The following is a 19,494-nucleotide window of genomic DNA, read 5'->3' as shown; positions in this document are numbered from 1 at the left end:
GATGCGTGGATATTTTAACACAAAATACAAAGTGTTTAATTTCTTTCAATATTTTCCTTATAATGTTAATGTTTCCATTATTAGCAGTTGCTGATAATCAGGTAAGAATGTATTGCAGATGTGTCTTTTTGTAGTTTGATTTGGTTCTTTTTATTTGCCCAAGTTCAGCTTCATTTTGCAGTTATATTTTAGACGATAAAATAAACTAGGGCAGTCAGGTTGGCGTAGCGGTACTTTCCTTGCCTTCCACCGCTGTGACCTGGGTTCAAATCCTGCCTGGGCCAACATGTGGATTGGGTTTTCAGTCCCTGCCTGATTCCGTGGGTTTTCCCCCAGAATATTCTTCTGGGCTTTTCCTCCCACCTCTAAAACTGTCATTTCTTCTCATTGTCTTCTCTCTATAGTTGGCCTGATGTTTCTTCTGGGATGCTTTGCCGACTATTATGATACGGATACAGATACAGATACAACTAATATTACCGCTGAATGTTTCAATGCCTTTAGTTTGCGATATATGTATGCCCACCATGCATAGCCTATGAGTTTCCTTTAGAACAATGAGAAATATAAAAGAATGAGAATGAGTACGGATATAAATATGACTTAATAGCAATATCACAGAATTAACATACTACTGACTGCAAGTAGCTTATATCAATGATAATGATGCAATATGGAGTATATACATTACAATTCTAGAAAAATTTGAGGAAAATACTTTGTATTTGTATTATGATAATTGCTACATGTATCACAAATAATAAATAATCAAAATATCTAATTTTACAGTAGATCTTGGCTTAATAGTCAAATGGGTTTAACATCCATAACATGTGTATACTAGGTATTTGATATAAAGCGGTTACATGCAGTAAAGTTACAATATACCAATATAATGTCGCAAAGTCATTTCAGTGAGTCAGTTTGGTATACTTACACACCCTGTATTAAAAAAAATGTCATATTTCATTTGCACAACATCATCAGACTCGACCAAAGACAAAACCTAATCTCTTCTCATCTCAAGGGCGAATCCGGGAGGGGAGGGGGCAACGGGGCCATGCCCCCCTCCCCCCCCCCCCCCCCCAAAAAAAACGAACCCAATTGTTTGTTTTTGTAAGTGACGTCGCATTAAAGGCAGGCACTCTCTTTTCCTCAAAAAAATTGGTTAAAGTTGTCAGAAATTGTCTCAGATCGCACCACACAGCATCTAGAATCAAAAATATTTTTCCTGGCCCTTAAGTGGGCCCCCAACCCCTTGCCGTAATTTTTTGGACCCACTTTTTGGGGAACCAATTTTCTTTTGCCCCCCCCCCCCCAAAAATTGTGTTCTGGATCCGTCCTTGACTCATCTTGCATAATGGCTGCCTTTCTAAGTCGGTCACGTTATTGCACAAAATAATACACTGTTCAAATCTGACAAATTATGTTATAAATGGGGATAACAGCCTCACATAAAATTCATCACACTAAAATTGGAAGTACAAATGGCATTGAAAATACAGCACAGTCTGTTTGAGGCGATGACAACCGAGCAGGAAAAGCGAACGCCTTGCAGGAAACGTGGATGTCACAACCCCCATAATTTGTATTAATAAATACCTTGGAGAGTTGATGGTTTCTGATTGGTCGAAACTCGATCACGTGGCCGGGCATTAACGGTGATAATGACCGGCTTCAAAGAACAAGCGAAAAAAATGGCCCCTGAACCAGCATTGATCCAGCCCCATGGAAGGTCATACGGTAGCTGGTAACAATACAGCACTGCACATGCGCTCAACCACCTTCGCGTGACACTGACGCGCGCGTACGCAACACAGTTGCTATGGGTGTGCGCGCGCGTACACGGAAGTTTTAAAACGACTGGACATCGTACATGTACATAAAGCAGTGCAGTATCTGATATACTGAGGATGTTTACGACGAAAGCGTAGATCTACGATTTATTTTCTTTAAACACTTCGCCCAACGACATATTTACCTTTCCTAAACCAAGCATCTTTGTAATTCTGAACACGAGGAGTGTGTAGACGAAATTTCAGCTTCCCCCATCAGGTAAAAATATGAAAACATTGTTGTAAATATTTTGTTTCACTACGGCAGCAGAAGTTTAAACCCTGGACGTCGTACGCATACGCAATGAAGACGTTGTCCAGCAATGTCCAGCACAGCCTGGGCCCGGCTGTTGGTGTATATAAGTACGCTTATCGAAGAGACAGGGTACCACGCATAAGTTAAAATATGGCCCATGAACATGAACACTAAAAAGTCTGGAAATATCGCCGAAAGAAAGTCACAAAATTGGAGCATTTTAACTGTTTATTTCGTTAAAAAGGTATTTATTAATGGGAATAACAGTGTGAGGATCCGGTCTTCACTGCGTGATAACCGGGTTTGGGGGTGACCGCTGTTAATGGACCTCGCGTCTCGGTCCATTAACAGCGGTCACCCCCAAACCCGGTTATCACGCAGTGAAGACCGGATCCTCACACTGTTATTCCCTTATTCAAAATCATGTGTTATTTGGCAAATATACCGCAATAAATAGTGCCACCTATTGTCTAATAGTGTACAAAAATTTCCACTTTGAACAGCGTCACTATTAGTCAGATAGTGTCCAACCCCCCCCCCCCCTCTTACTTCCCAGTCCGCCTACTTTAAACATGGAAGGTTTGTTGAGGGTTTGTTAGGAATTTGTTGTCACAACACCCCCCCCCCCCCCTTCATCGAAATTAGATTGACGACGCCCATGCATGGAGGCCATAATCTCGCCTCTCAGAACGTAATTGTGAAGTTGAACTTGCATTCCTTGCGGATGTCCATGAGTATCTGCTTGTCTGGTTTGCTCTCCGCTTCCTGCTCCTTGGCGATCTTCTCCAGGGTTCTCTTCAGGTCGGCCAGACGGTGCTTGTGCTCCCAGTAGACAGGCATCTTGAGGATGCTGTGAATCAGGGACAGGTACTCTGTCCTCAGCTGCAAAAAATAGTCCGGAAAGTAAACAACTAAATTTGCTTGCTTGGGTTTTGACATTCACCAATGTAATTCATAAATACTGTATACTCAAGTGTTGTCTTGAGGTCTTGCAAGAAAACCTTCACAAGCTCGCTCTGTGGGACTCGAACCAACGACCTCCTGCTAACTATTGCAGCGGTCTTACCACTCAACCACCGAGCTTGCCGGGGCCGGCTGGCTGGTTTGAATTTAATACGGCAGAGGGCACCCAAAAAAAAATCACAAAATATAACTGATTTCTCAATTTTGACTGTCTGTTGTCTTCTACAAGCACTCTTAAAGAAAAATTGCAACTGATGCAAACCTGGCCCCACAAACGGAACTATAAATCAGTATCTGTTCTGGGTAATTAACCCCAACTCCCCAGCCTAATTTACTAGGAACCGTACCCATTCTGGCATATTCCAACACCCACATGGGAAATTGTACACACACACTGTTGGACTTAGTTTCTGGAGGTATGCCAAACCCAGTGTAAAAGACCATCAGTTTAGGGGTACTATACCTATACCAGCAGATTTAAACAAAACCTGCTGTTGAACTTTGATGGGTTGAATTCGGTTAAGGTTAATAAGGTCACATTGAAGTAGCAGATACAGCCTCGGAGAAGGGAAACAGTCTTTGACACCATCTTTTTCCTCCTTTGATAAACGTTTATCTTTGTTCACCAATCTCTGATCAAAATCTCCTTAAAAAACTTTAAGATGAGTGATGTTACCAATTCTATCTCCTTTTTAGAAGTATTGAAGTAATTTCTTTGTAAAGCGCATTGAGATTTCGTATGTAATGCGCTATATAAGAACTAATTATTATTTATTATTTTACTTGTTTGATTTTTATTTAGTCCCTTTTAATTTTTGTGACGCCTTCCCCTGTCGTTAGATGTCATAACCACGTAAAATAGAGGGGGAGTGTGGCCTAGTGGTTAGGGTTTGTGACTCATGATCAGAGGGTCAGGGGTTCAAATCCTGCTGCTGGTCGTATATTGTGTCCTTGGGCAAGCTCTTTAGTAACCTACAATGAACTGGCATTCCATCCAAAAGAATAGAAAGTCGTTTCGTGCTAAGGAAACTGGAGACAAATGCTGGCCTGATGAGCCATATTGACTCAGGATTACTATTGACTTGTTTACTTTCTTTTTTATTTTGAGACAGAATCAAAATCTACCTTATCTCCTGGACATCTGTCCGTCAGCTGCCTGATGATGATATCAATCAGAACGTTCATGTCATTGGTGTAGAACAGGGAAGAGGTGTCGGCGCTGGCGAAGATGTCACAGAGGATCTTGAGCAGTGAGTTGGGCGGCTTGGGCTCATACTCAAACATCCGCACTGGGTCAACTGGTCACAATGATCAATGGAAAAACAGAATGAAATTACTAAACAGACTTCATTTCATATTAAAGGGAATGTACAACATTTGCTTTTGCTGCAATTTTCAAAAATAAATGGATTTGGAGGATAAGTATGTGATAGCAAATATTGTTCAACTGACTTGCTTCACGTTTTGGGTTTGCAGACGCTGGAAAAACCAAGAAAGACGATCATGTTCTTGTAGTCTGACTCTCTGACCCCACTTAAGATGAAACGGAGCAATTTATAGACTTCAGGGAATTGTAAGGTCAGAGAATCAGTCTAGCAGGCTTGTACCTCTTCACAAGTGTTAGTCAATTGCAAAGAAAATGCTGAATAACTAAATATGAAAAATTAGGAGCAGTTTTTGAAAAAAGCAAGTTTTCTCCAACGCTGGTCGGCCGACCGGCGTTGGAAAAATACAACTTTTCTTGAAAATGTCAGCACATCAGGAGCCACGATTTTACAGGATGCTTTAGACTGTCATTCCCTAACAATCCAGTAAGGTATTTCGTGATAATTTGATCATTTCGTTTTTTGATGTTTGCAAATGTTGTATCTTCCCTTTAAACCTAACCCCTTAGTAGTTGCCCAGAGCTATCCTGCTAGACCCAACAGAGTCCGACGGTAACTCATACATGAGTTCCTGCTCAATCCAACACAGTCCCACACAACCCAACTTGCCAAGTTGTTGGGTGCCTGAAAATGTAAAATGACTGGCCTGCTCAATCCAACAGAATCCAACTGTGCGTTATTTTACTGTTTGCTGCTGGATCCAACAGAGTCCAACTTGGCGTTATTTACCAGTACCCAACTGAATCCGACTCTGAATGTTTTCAGTTGTCTGCTGAATCCAACTGATTTCAACAGGAATAGATAAAGGGTTTACTGCTCAATCCAACAGGACCCAGCGGGTATGTAAAACAGTTGGATCCTAAAAAGTATTACACACATCCCAAATCAAATGAATTCTACTAAATTTGTTATTTTTTATTATCTGCACCTTCACGGTTAACCAGGATCATTATCTTCTCGCTGAATGTTCTTGACGTCTTCCGCCTGGCCAAGACCGTCATCACCAAATTTGCAGATAGATCTTTGAAAGAGAATTGCAAGAAAAGTCTCACTACTTTATATCATCTTTATTTTTTTATATTTTTATGCATATTTGTCCCAAGCAAGGCTAAAAGCCTCAATGCACAGGGCTACAAGAGAAATGAAAGGATGAGTTAGTTCTCAAGAAAAACTGAAAATAGAACTTAACATTCCTCTCGAAACTTGGAAGTTTACAGCCAACCCGAGGATTGAAGCAAGCTCAGGACAATCAGGGGAGGCCAAAGAAGACCATGAGCAACTACAAAGTACTGGTATGATCAGCATCCTATTTACACCAAACTTTACGCAATGGATAAATCATAGAGCTATATTAAATTACTTTGTACTCGTGTACAAAGTAATGCCTGCTGGGCGCATCCATGTTTGTGCACAAACCTATGGAGACCTAGAAATTTTGTACGGCTTTTGTAAGACTATTTGCATATCTGCGTTTGTATTCCATACCGGTGCGTTATCGAAGCCAATACGCCCAAAACTGAAACGCACGATCAGGAAATGAGCGTGTCATTTTGCTCTATTCCCTGCAGATGCTTTTTGCCGTAACATTTTTGTGAACCGTCAATGACGCGCTTAAGTTGTTTGCATATGTTCTACTTGCGCGTTGCATGTAGAGTACACTTTCAAAATTCAATCCATCTAATTTCATTATGTTTCAAAAACACGCACATGAATTCAAAATGTCTGCACCCAGGACGGCTTCAAAGCGTCTCCGCGCGCAGAATGAGGAGTTAGCGCTCTAGTAATTTAATATAGCTCTATGGGATACATCCACTTGCGCCACAATTTATTTAGTCTACTAATGGACCCTTGCGCATGTGAGAGCAGATTAGGCAATTAACTATGCAACTAGACTGCGTATAATTATGACCTCCAGAAACTGACCAATCAGTGGGCACCCTCTATACGCGCATAATGCAAACTCCCCGCACTGGTAAACATTACGCCAACAATGAGCAGCATTTTGCTAACAGTTTTGAGAGCCAGAGTCACGTCAAGGTACAGGTTGTTGTATTACAAAAACGTGGCATCAAAATTGACCAATCAAAATCTGTGTCCAGATTTCGGAATGAAATGACGTCACAAATTTCTTTGCATGCTTAGATATATCATACTTTGGACCCGAGACAGAGAAGGCTCCGCTAGACAACGGGTGATACTCAAACTACAATTTATTGTGCAAGATGCGCAACATGTCACACTGCACAACATTTCAGTAATATGACAATTTCACGAAAGTGTCATAGTGCGTAAGTCCGAGACTTGCGCAACAAATTGTGGTGCAACTTGCGCAATCATTTTAAGTGGCGTAACTTGTGGCATAGCCACTAAAAATTACTTTTTTTTTACCAGCAAATCATGATCGCCGTGAAGCCTATTATTGCACAACTTAACAAGGTTGATACAAGACACTCACAGCTTTCTGTTTGAAAGTAAAAGAATTGCTATTTTACTCATGATAGAGTCTTTAGAGTTTCCGCACGATTCAAAAGAAAGCGGGAAAAAAATGTTTTCAAAACTTGTGGGCGGAGGTGATTTCACGATTGTTTCATGAACGAACAAAATCATACACAAACAGCCGCCGTAAATACTGTTATTAATCTCGTCTAAGATGTTTAGATTATTTAAAACGTTGCGTTGTTGAATAAACCAACCTGTAAAGTGAAGATTGAAGGCCAGCACAAGATTGACAAACAGATCCGGGATTTGCTCTGATTCGTCCTCAGGCGGCGGATCCTCAATGTTGTTGAGTAAGAAGCTGACAAACTCTTCGTTCAGCTGATCTAGATTTCCATGTGACAGAAACGAAAGACATCTTATTTTAGTTTTAGACTAATGTTTAACTTTTACTTTTCAATTAATTTTTTTTCATGGCACAGCCCGCACTCAGGCATGTCAGGCACTAAAATTTGCTGGAATTCTCTTGAATGAACTATGTTTGGAAAATGAAATAATACTTTATCAGAAAATATGGTTGATTCGGTTGGTTCTGGATGAAAAAAAAGAAGATTTTCTCGTGTGATTTTTTTTTCGCGTGAAGCAGTTCTGATCGATTCAGAACTGATTGAACTGATCCGGAAATAGGAAAAGTGACATCGGTACTTTTGACGTCGTAAAATCGAAATAAAAAGAGCTTAAATTTTGAAAATTATTTGGTCTCTCCATCACTCAAGGTAAACTTTTTAATCAACGTCTCTTGAATTCATGGAGTAGTTGAGCTGAAAGCTGCCTGAATGATGTTTGCTAACCGGAACTAGGAAAATGACTGGACTACCTTTGAATGTAACATGTATTTCTCAAACTTATAGATAGGGAGTGGAAAATAAACATGGTTTCGAGCATTTTATGACAACAGAATTCACTGACTTTCCCCTGATATTTGCCTGTAGTGAGAAATTTCTAACATTCCATGAGAAATATTTTCACTTTAACGAGGTTGCTGGGAAGTCTAGAGGTGGTGACAGCACAGCCAACTGTTATTGTCTGGAGAGGTGTGTAATATTCACACTGCATAAACACTAACAAGCCACCAAAGCCAGTCAGTCAACGGACACAACTTGGACACAGGGCACAAGACGCACATATGCCAAACTGGCGAAAACCTTTCCCTTCTGGGTGAACACTGTCAAATTCCCTGAGTTTTCCCTGATTTTGGTGTTTTTCCCAAATTCACAGAGTTTTCACTGACTGAAGAAAATGGAATCTCATTTACAATGTTTTCCCTGATTTCCAGAGTGGCTGGAACCCTGACAACCTTAAAGCTACAGTCCATCATTTGTAATTTGTGCATTTTTTTCGTTTGAAGCAACAAAGTGCTCAAAATCTAAAGAAGGGTGCTGAACAACTAAACCTGATGAAGTTTCAGCTCAGCTTCAGCTGTACGCTTCGAGAAAAACAACATTCTAGGATCTCAATTTCAAATCAAAAGTTGCTGAATCATGTTTTGAATCGGCCCTGAATTCAGCGTTCGAGACACGTTCTCACTGAGCCGATTGCAGCTACGCGATGTCGCGCACCGATCCGACAAATTATAGCAACCACGCGCGCGTGTGCATCATGCCAACGCTTGCACACGTTACACCGAAATAAAAAAAACGAACTACTTAATACAGAAATTTCCACCAGTGCTTCTTGAGACGCACCGTTGGAAAGGCCTTCTTTCGTTGATTTCTTCAAAATGACAGCTTGCCAGAAAGAATAGTTTCACAGGGAGTTTAGTCTCCTTACTATCTTTCAACCAAGTATGTTTTTTAACAATAATTACGCCAGTTAGTTTTTGGATAGGTGCAAATGATGGACTCTGGCTTTAACCTAAACCCTGAGCATACCGTAGTGCGTGTAAGGCAGTGGCTGGCCGCTGGACAGTAACATTGTGGCTACTAGTGAGGAGAAGCAGAGCTTCTGTAGGCTCCGGGCGTCCGCCTGCATGTCCCGGGCGAGTTCAACCAGGAGGACCGAGCTGAGTAGTTGGGAGAGGATGAGTGACTCCAGACCGCACAGGACACCGAAGGCCTTGAGGAGGAGGAGACGCAGGGAGGTGCGGTGCTCCTGAGGGGTGAACGTAGTATGACATAGTATACACATATAGACTGGCAGTGAGGTCACTAGTGCACGTCTATGTGCTCCAAGGGACTGTGAGTGACCAGAGGAGGGTCCTATTTCCCGAGGCCGAAGGAAATAGGGCCCTCTTCTTTTAGACGTGCACTAGTGACCGAATTCTGCCAGTCCACGTTTTATAACTCACAATAAGGAAAGAAACTTTTCAGGGTTTTATAGTTGAACTGTTTTAATTCAACAATTAACTCATAAGCGATTAAACTATAAGCAATTCAACAATTAAAGGAACGCTTTTAGTTTCCCTTGATTCAGTTTTTGAGTTTGAGTTTTTGAGAGGGCGATGTAACCAGTCAAAAATTTTCGAGTATAGTGCCCGATCGGACACTATAATCCGGAAATTACGCGCGTTATGTCTTGACGGGCGTCTAGTTCACATTGATGCCAATTTCATGCACTAGCCTATATTAGTGAACCATACGTGACCGTGTTTCAGCCAACCAGGATGAAGAACCAGCAAGAGGTGTGTTATAATGCTATCTATGACCCAACTAGACCAGTCAAAGGTACAGTCCATCATTTGTAATTTGTGCATTTTGTTTGTTTCAAGCAACAAACATGCTCAAAATCTAAAGAAGGGTGCTGAACAACTAACCTGATGAAGTTTCAGCTCAGCTTCAGCTGTATATTTCGAGAAGAACAGTATTCTAAGATCTCAGTTTCAAATCAAAAATTGCTGAATCATGTTTTCAATTGGGCCTGCATTCAGCGTCCAAAACATGTTCTCACTGAGCTGATTGCAGATACGCGCTGTCGCGCACTGATCCGACGAATTATAGCAGCCGCGCGCGCGTGTGCGTCGTGCCAACACTTGCGCGTGCTTCGCCAAATAAAAAAAAGGAACTACTTACGGAAATTTCCAACAGTGCGTCTTTAGACGCACCGTTGGAAAGGCCTTCTTTTGTTGATATCTTCAAAATGATAGCTTGCCAGAAAGAATAATTTCACAGGGACTTTAGTCCCCTAATCTTTCAACCATTTTACGAATTCACTCGGCACTTCGCACCTCGTGAATTCTTAAATTACGAATCCACACTTTCTCGTGTATTCTCTTTAACAAAACTTGAAGTGTGGTTGCTAGCTCAATGGGCAAAAGCGGTTTTGCCAAACTTGAGGGAGTTGTGAAGGGCAGAAGACTAGATAGGAGGATTAAGTTCAGTTGTTCACACAATTAATCATTAACCATCTTCCCTTGCCTTATTTGACATGGTATAAATGGACTTCCAGTCAATAAATTAGAGAAAAGCTGTGAAAAATGGAAACATTTGATGTTTTAGCAGTACCTCAATATTTATTCCCAGTATATGTATTAATGGTGGCTGGTGCCTCGGACTCAACCTTTGTCCAATTCTGACTCGTGACTCGGACTTGTTTAACTTAATCACTACATTTCAAATTCAAACATTCAAAATAAAAAGTCCAGTTGGAATAATCGAACACTAAATTATTCGAAAATTGTACAGCCCTACACCACTTTGTTCTTACCATTTGGTAGTACAAGACCAGTGAGTTGATGACTTCGTAGTTGTCTCTGTATATGACAGCTTTGCACACATCAGGATTGGCGTCGCTCTGAAAGGAGGGGATATTGATGTGAGTCAGTGTCACATGATCGCTGTGGCCATGCGTGTTGTGCCCTTGAGTAAGGCGCTTTACCTCAATTACTCCTCTCAACCCAGGTGTTAAATGGGTACCGGCATTATTCAATGCTGGGAAGGTAACAGACTCGCTGTGGAGGAGGTGTGGCGATCCCCCCACAGCAGCATATGAGTCTGGCCCAATCGCTAATGAAAGAGAGATGGGCACTCCGTTCCCGTTAACACAGGTTCGTCCCCTTTACCCTTTACTTTTTACCAGTGTCACAGAGCCTCACAGAGTTCATATCAGTTCATGAGTCTTACATTCGCACTAAAAGTTGTGATAGGGTTAAGCTCAACCATCCTACAGTTCCACGTCCAAAGCCTAGTTAGACATACCGTGATCATGCTTTTGCCACCTATGCACCAACTCTATGGAACAGACTTCCATGATATTTGAGAATTATTTATGCATCTGGATCTTTAAATCACAGCTTCAAACTGTAACGGGATGTTAATGTGTTTTAGAATATTGTACACTTAGGCTCTCCATACTAGGATTGCTGCATGATGGGAAAAGAGATACATTGCTTGTCAAGATGGCTCCTGTTGGTTGATGCATGTATGATTAAAATGTGATTGTTTGTCGATCGTGAATGCCAACTGTCCGTGATTGTCTGCTGTTCCCGCATTGACCATACGAACCTGAAGTGACGGTAGACTCCGTTACAAGACGTTTCTTTGTGTACTTTTAACTCTTTTCTATCTAACCGGCTTACTCTTCGTGTTGTTTTGATGTCTGGTAAAGCATTTTGAGATTTTAATGTAAAACGCTTTATTAACCCCAACTCTATGGGCATTTTTGCTAGGATGCAACCTCAATCTTGCAAAATCCTCCAACTGCTTTCATGTAAAAATGGCATACAGCCTCAACCTGCTAAATGCTCCTTTATTTCTTGAATGTGGTCCTTGGAAGGGTGACCACTGCCTCAATTACCGTGTGCTGCCACGAGAGTTGGGTTAATAAGGCGTTTTGCATTCAAATCTCAAAATCCTTCAGCAATCACTGTCAATATGTTGAGGCAGAGCCAGTGACATCCTGGAGCAGTGCCGAGGATTTTGTAGGCCTAATATTATGCACTGCTGAGCATTAACAACACAAGGTCCGGCCCAAGACCTTGACACAGTGCATCCTCCAAAACCAGCCACACCTTTGGGAAGGTTAGGGTGAATCACATCGATGATCTACTTACCAAGATTGTCGTGAGTTCCTCCAAGTATTCGCTGATGACTGCCTCATCTTCGTGCAAGGCCCAGCTCCTCTGCTGGGAGTCGTTCTTGCAATCTGTCAGCTCCGCAAAGATGACCTCTAACCTTTCCTTGTCCATACTGCCCTCCAGGGACAACTTGCCGTCAGACACTGAAGCATTCTGCTTGTCATGGGAAAAAGATCTGTGCCAGTTCTTGTGTTGGCAATGAGTACCTTGTACCTTTTTCTTACAGGTACAGTCCATCATTTGTAATTTGTACATTATGTGCGTTTGAAGCAACGAAAGTACTGAAAATCTAAAGAAGGGTGCTTAACAACTATCCCGATAGAGTTTTAGCTCAGTGAATGCTGTATATTCCGAAAAAGCAATATTCTAGGATCTTGATCATGTTGATTCTAAATCAAAAGTTGCTGAATCCTGTTTTGAATTGGGCCTGAATTCAGCGTCCGAGACATGTTCTCACTGAGCTGATCGCAGCTACGCGATGTCACGTACGATGTCACGACAAATTATAGCAACCGCGCGCACGCGTGCGCGTCAACGGTTACAAGCGCTTCGCTGATTTAAAAAAAACGAACTTATAACGGAAATTTCCAATGATGCATCTTTAGACGCATCGTTGGAAAGGCCTTCTTTCATCGTGTTCTTCAAAATGACAGCTTGCCAGAAAGAATCATTTCACGGGAGTTTAGTCCCCATACTATCTTTAAACCATGTTTGTTTTTCAACAATAATTATGCGAGTTCCTTTTTGGATGGCTGCAAATGATGGACTGTAGCTTTAAAGTTGCATCTTGCTGTGCTCTTCAATTTTGTTTCAAAAAAACCTCCTTTTTTTCCTTTTTTGGACTTCTGCAATTCTCTGTAAAATTAAGAGGTTTTTGTTTCGGGAACAAACAGATCCGCTTAGCAAGCAGACTGGCTCCCAGTCTGTACATAATATAATTAATACTGATTGTTCGGCGGGAACCAGCCTACTCCGCGAGAACGGAATTATTGTCTGGCAGCCAATCATTTGAAATTTAAATTAATCATTCAATAACTTGACGTACCTGGGCAAAGTTTTTTTCCGATTTATTTCTCGTCCGAAAGTGAATAACTTTTGTACTGCTTGAATGTTAGCAATATAAAAAAAAGGCATGCAATTTTTTGGATGAAACTTGAAAAAAAGCAAGGACGGGGGAATGCAACTTAAACACCAAATCTACTACAAATTCATCTCGCACAAAATCTAGTAAAAATTCATCTCAATTACATTTCCAGGATAAGCTGTGGAAAAAGTAAACAAAAAAAAGGGAAAAAATATCAAAGTTTTGTTGACTTGCTGCAACAAAACGAGCCATACATGTTTACATACAGGGTTCGACCTTAACTTTTTTTTAGCTAGCCAGCCGGGCTACTGAAACAGACTCTTAACTAGCCCGCGGGCATTTTCACTAGCCCGTATTTTTTTTTTTAGCTCAAATACAAAATGGCGCATTTTCAGGCTCTATTCTGAGGGAATTTTGTCAGTGTTTTTAATAAACAGATCTAATAATTTAACCTTTTAAAACAGTTGAAAAAACTAGACAACAATTGATGAGGTTTACTTCCTGAATTAAATGATTTATTTCTATAATTAATAATAATTTGACTCGCCAGCCGGGCTACTTAAGGAATAGTTTGACTAGCCTGCCACTGTTTCAACTAGCATTTGGCTAGCGGGCTACCGCTAATTTCGAACCCTGCATGTATATATTGTCTGACTTGGTTCACTATCGTCTGCTTTGAACAGCGCCTCCAATGGTCAGATGGTGTCAACCCCCTACCCCCGACTTGTTGATTATGCAATGTCTTCATGACTGGAAAACAAAAATATGGCTACCTTTGTGCGTGGAGAGTTTGCTTGGCCAACATACTTCCCTCCCCCCCCCCCCCCCAGCAAAATCTTGCTTACACCACTGGAAGTGACGGACCATCAATGGAGCAACGATCCATGATACCTCAATCCCAGGTGCAACCGACAAGTTACATGAAGCGGTAAAAACAAAAAACACTTACTGCTGTCTGCTGTAGAGACTGAAGGATCTTGTCCATAGTCCCAGCCACTGACGGGACAGACTCCCTGACATGACTGAAGACAGCGTTTAAAGCCGTTGTGCATTTGGCATAACTCAGCCCAGTGTTTATGCGCACGAGCTCCAGCAAATCTTGGCCGAGTTTGCCTGGCACGGACTCCGAAGATGGACTCCGAAGAGGAGACGTGGGCTCTGCATGCGTTGCGCTCGGCTGCCGTTCGGTGTCGTTATTTAGCACCGGCGATGAAAGTCTGTCATTGGGCGGGTTTGACTCTGTCTCCGGTTGCGTTGAGGAGGGTGGTGGGCTCTTTGAAGTCGTCTGTGTGTCACTGGCTCGGATGGGCGGGGGTGGGGCTGATCGGTGTTTCCCTGATGACCGTGACTTGGAGCGAGTTGGAGCTTGCTTTTTGACCGGGCTGTCTGCAGACGCAGACTGGTTTTTTAATACTGTCTGTCGATGCTCGATTAGCTTCCTTGATATAAACAAGAGGAAATTGTTAAGACTTTTAAGTAGCACCTGTACTGCGTTGTACTACATTGTATCGTTTTCATGATTTGAGACGGCATAAACAACACCTATGCACAGGTACATGTATGTCTCTCAAAAATGCAGGTATGCACAGGATTTGCAATAAGCCATGCCCATGATGTAACCCTAACCCTCCTTTTGTTTGATCAGTCAAAGACACTCAGAAAATTCTTCCACTTCCTCTATCTGCCATGCATTTGTATAAAGGCTGGTAAAAAAAAAGAAGGGATCACTCTAAACACTGTTAATAGTCAAATTCCATCAACAGACAACAGAGGTAACTAGAAGGTACAGCTGGCATATCAATCACCTCCAGTCAAAGCATGGCTATATCAAATAAACAAGGGAACTCTTAACTGTTAAAAACACAGTCACTTGATTGATTTTGGCTGCTGTAACATGTAGCTGAATTCATCAGCCAGAGAAGGAGGGTTTTAGATGTCTTACATGCACAACTTCTGAGACGTGTGTACGTGTTCTACATAACCCCCAAGAACAGACACACAAAGGGAGAACAACAGATCCTTTCAGTCCTCCAGCGTTGGGTCTTTTGTTCAAAACGGTCCTTTGTAGTCAGTTTGTGTGCTTAATCTATGGGAGAGTGCTGTATTACAGGGACAAAGGGAAACACAAAGCATTGTCTTCGGGAGTATACAGACATGCAACTGGGAAGTCACAAAAAAAGAGGAAATTTAAATCTTTCCAAGATTTTGTACAGTGTTTTTCTATTTTCAATGGCACACATTGGAAGTGAAAAAAGAGGAAATCAGCTGATCCGAGGAAAAGTTGCATGCCTGAGTATAGTAAAACAAGAGTGGGTGCACACGCTATGAGTAGATTTCACTTACTGTAGTGTTTTCCTCTGCTCGTGGGTGAATGTGCCGCCTTTCTGAGTCGCTGACAGGTGAACGAACTCGATCGCCCTGTCGATGGATGAAATGACGTCATCTAGTTTCTGGTTTTCAAAAGAAAAAAGAAACAGAAAAATATCAATAACAATTATAATCGTTATTATTATAAAGCATTCTTAGGCAAGATATATTAATCCTCCTCCTGAAAAGAAAAAAAAAGAAGAAAAAAAAAAAAAAAAAAAAAAAGAGGCACAAAGTCATATTGCTGTAAATCTAATGGGTTGGGGGAATGTCTGTGCCCCTCTAAACTGATAAATCGAGAATATGATGGGAAATCATTTGGGGGGGGGGAATATGTTTTGCCCCCCCTCTAGAAAAAAATCCTGGGGACGCCCATGTTTGGAAATAGATATAAAAACCTCCAACAAGACTCTGTGACTACTCTGATCACCATGCAAACTGTTAGATTGAAGCACTAGAAATATCAATATGTCGGCTTATGGGCGTTACATGAGAATTGAAAATTAATGTAGACCCTGGTCATTTGATCGAAGCTTTCGATGGCAATGCCCAAGACTATCTTGACAAGCTTGCCATAAACAGATCTACTGACAGGTCAATTGTAGCAACGTATCTCAGATCTGGCAGACAGAAAAACCTGCCAAGAGGAGGGGCCAAAAAAAAAAAAAATGGACCACGACTTGAAGCTGGAAAAAAATTGAAAGGGTGAAAGAAATGGAAAGACTCACATCGTCTACTTTCGTTTACTTTCATTTTGAATGCAAAAAGTGCTAAATAGAATGCACAGAAATGAAAACGAAAACAAGAATCTCATGCAAATAACCCTAAACCAAAGCGACTGCTAAATTGAATAATCACTTAAACCAAATGACATAACTTCAATTTAGGATGTGTAAAACATGGAAATGTCAGGTCTTGAAACGAATTTGAATGCCTGAAAACTAATACGAACCAGAGTAATGCCAGCAGGACGCTACGTCGCTTCAAATTGGCCACTATCAAGATGAATTCGAATGCTATTTTTGCAAAATTGGCCAGGAAAACCTATAGTAAATAATAGTGAGTCTACAGAATTCACAAGTATTCTCAAACCTACATGGTCTTTTATTTCCTCAATGTAATTGTGTGGCACAAAGCCAACATGTCCATGGACGTCCGCTACTTGCCACCAGTTGGGGTCAGCGCTGCCGTCCAGCAGGGTGAACCTATCGCCTTCCTCAAAGCACAACGTGCCTGGTTCGCTGGAATTGTATCTGTATAACGCTTTGTAGCTCATGGTTGGTCTGTGCACGGACTCACTGACACCGAGTCATTTTACACTGGAAAGGAAAAACGCAAGAGAGTGAGTGCCAGATCTTTGGTATTTCATGGATCTGTTGCCCTACATGACTTAGGGGCAATCATGTAGTGTAGGGGCCGGTTCCTATAGTATAAGGGAACAAAGTCCACTTTAAAATTATTAGACCGACCAAACTAGTTTAGTTGGTGACATTCTCAATAAACGGGTACATGTATAAAGGGCAGGCTTTTGATTTTTTTAGGGGAATTCGGGGATAAAATTTAAAATGACGATGACAGCGCGGCGACAACACGCAACCCGAAAATAAAGGTGGCAATCACAGTGCGATGTACCGTGAGCACGCACGGTGCGCTGAATCGCAAGGCACAAACCGTTCAGGAAAATCGTGATTTATAACTTTTTTTTGACCATTTTCACTTGTACCCCCAATCCAAATCTTCAGATTTCACGCCAAAACAGCCTTCAAACTGCCATATGCGACCCTGTTGGCTTCAGCGGGGCACTTTGATTGGTCACCAATCCAGGTGACCAATCAAAGTGCCCTGTGATTGGTCTGTCTGATGCTTTTCCTGAATTCAAAATGGCAGCCTCAAACATAGACCCGTGAACGTGGCATTGTATACGTTCACGGGTCTACCTCAAACAAGGCGTTTGTGGCAAGGATGTTTCCCAAATTGAAGGTGACATTTCTCTAATTGTCTTCTTCAAAATTCTTCCAAAAGGTATGTAAACCTAACCACCACCATCTGTATTTCCAATTCCCACTGAAGCCTACAGGGTCGTATCTTGAGTAACTCCAGCTGACATGCTCATATTCATTCACATGTAGCGCTGGAGGCATAACCTGTTCGTTAGAATGTGGTAGCAAGAGACCCTAAAAAAATGGCCTCTCAAAAATTGTTAATTTTCACCTCTAATATCCCACCCCAGATTTCATTTACATACCTCATACATTCAGCAGTCATTTATGAAGCCTTTAATGATCAACTTGAAACAGACCACAAAAAAATGTGAAAATTCTTGACGATTTCGGTGGCTTGACCAAAAAAAACCCGCCAGTCAGCCAGTTCCAACAGCTGTCGTCCATTTTATTTTCCTAATTATGTAAATGTATGCATCACGTGATGACTCTACTATCGCCGACCATGTCATAATAAAGGCGATTCGTAGAGTCCTAACTAAGTACACGTATTTCCTAACAACAAAATTGGGCATGTTGGAAATGTTTCTCAAACCCAGATTCATCATTTTATGTCATTTCTACATTTTTGCTATGACTGACCTTTAGGCCCTATTGAGATAATATATAATGAAAAACTGGGGTCAGGATGCAACATTCTTTCCTTGCACACAACTTACCAACATCCCCCAACAAAATGAAACAATGTACAATTCTTCACGAAATAGGTGAAATGTCGATGAATGGGCGTAGCCCATATCGCCTGACCCCGTCCTTTAATACTCTTTATTCACACTCGCCCAAAGCTAAAACACCCAATATAACTAAGCAAATATCTTAACGCATTGGGGAAATGATCTCACTTCCTTGTCACATTAATTCAACTTACCATGCACAGTTCAGGAAGATTTCCTCTCGTGAGTTACCGTGAACGTGACCAACGACATGAATGAACGAACAGGCAAGTGAGCCCTCTCGTGGTATATTGTACGACCTATATATGGAAGACAAAAAAAATACTCGTCAAGGAATTAAGATTCTACGGAGCTCCTAAACCGACAATTAAATATATATATTTTGTGCGCACGAAATAATTCTCTGGTGAGCACGAATAATGCGCACACACGAAATAAATACTTTGTTCGCTAGCTTGTTTTTTTTCTCGAGAAATACAAAGGTTACTCGCTTTTAAATGAGACATCGAACGAAAACAAATCAGCCATTTTTTTTTTAGTTTAGCCGTCCCGATGTGGATCCTCAGTTTATGGGTGCACCATATAGAATAAACAATTCCCATATATCAGTGATAAATGTCAATTCTTCGCAATACTTTTTAAAATATTCAAACTCTCACAGATGTATTTACAAGCTCTACAGAGAAATGATGGTCAACGTACGTGGTGTCTTTCATTTTCCTTTCAAATTTTGGTTGGTTGACCGATGACTTATGAGAAATTCTCACATACATGTAAAGATAGGACCACCCCTAAAACGAATGATAACAACCAATCATTGGTTGAAATAATCAAAAATTGGTTAATATGTGTCCAACCAATCGGGTTTGTTGTATGGGCAGATTTTAACCAATATTGGTTATTTTAACTTATCGGTTATTAGAGAGTAGCCATTTTGAAAAAGGATCCCTCCACAACATGGCTAAATATAGCGCCACTTTCGGACCCAATTGCATCCGAAATGCTCAGAGCTCGAGTCCAGGCCAAAGGCGCAGTGCCATCAATTCCTCAATTTCCTGCTTTCAGAACTCTCTAATAATTATAATTTGAGTGTATAACTTTGTTCACGAGTTCAGCGGACGGACATTAATTGGCCTAGTTACTGGGCCGTTGTACCCGTATGGGAAGATCGGACTTCGACAGTCCGCTGAAAAAAAAGCGAGAGGTACCATTAAGTGACAATATAATTATGTAAGAGCGTTACACGTGCGCGTGTCGGACCTACACTACACTAGTAATGCTGAGCCATACTACCAAAGTTACCAATGGCATCCCTACATTTTCTCGTGCATATAGGACCCATTTTTGGACCCCAACTTTTTATCAAATCTGCTCATACAGCGTGTGTCAATAAAAACCCAGGATTCAAAGCGATTTTTTTCTG

The 19,494-nt window shown here is 41.3% G+C and overlaps 1 protein-coding gene across 4 annotated transcripts; it reads right to left on the bottom strand.

Moving 5' to 3' along the window:
• Positions 1–2,507: 2,507 nt before the first annotated feature.
• LOC119737971 (NCK-interacting protein with SH3 domain-like) lies at positions 2,508–18,376 on the bottom strand. 4 transcript variants are annotated; one of them, XM_038212651.1, is made up of 11 exons: positions 18,266–18,376; positions 16,494–16,716; positions 15,374–15,480; positions 13,980–14,469; positions 11,923–12,099; positions 10,578–10,664; positions 8,807–9,026; positions 7,133–7,261; positions 5,368–5,460; positions 4,180–4,352; positions 2,508–2,973 (listed from the first exon to the last, which is right to left on the bottom strand). In XM_038212651.1, the coding sequence occupies exons 2-11, from the start codon at positions 16,671–16,673 to the stop codon at positions 2,776–2,778; spliced, it is 1,854 nt and encodes a 617-aa protein (XP_038068579.1). In that variant the 5' UTR covers positions 16,674–16,716; positions 18,266–18,376; the 3' UTR covers positions 2,508–2,775. The 4 variants fall into 4 exon arrangements, with proteins under 4 accessions (XP_038068579.1, XP_038068582.1, XP_038068581.1 ...); XM_038212654.1 differs by lacking the exon at positions 18,266–18,376 and adding an exon at positions 18,057–18,235; XM_038212653.1 differs by lacking the exon at positions 18,266–18,376 and adding an exon at positions 17,121–17,170.
• Between the last annotated feature and the right edge of the window lie 1,118 nt (positions 18,377–19,494).

This window comes from Patiria miniata, unplaced genomic scaffold (assembly GCF_015706575.1).
Source record: "Patiria miniata isolate m_02_andy unplaced genomic scaffold, ASM1570657v1 HiC_scaffold_3, whole genome shotgun sequence".
Taxonomy (NCBI): Eukaryota; Metazoa; Echinodermata; class Asteroidea; order Valvatida; family Asterinidae; genus Patiria; species Patiria miniata.
This window is presented reverse-complemented; position numbering and strand designations above follow the sequence as displayed.

Coding starts and splice junctions, on each gene's coding strand:
- LOC119737971 (XM_038212651.1), bottom strand. CDS start 16,673: ATGAGCTACAAAGCGTTATACAGATACAATTCCAGCGAACCAGGCACG. Junction 15,481..16,493: donor TTGAGGAAATAAAAGACCAT/GTAGGTTTGAGA, acceptor TTTGAAAACCAG/AAACTAGATGACGTCATTTC. Junction 9,027..10,577: donor TGGTCTTGTACTACCAAATG/GTAAGAACAAAG, acceptor TTCACCCCTCAG/GAGCACCGCACCTCCCTGCG.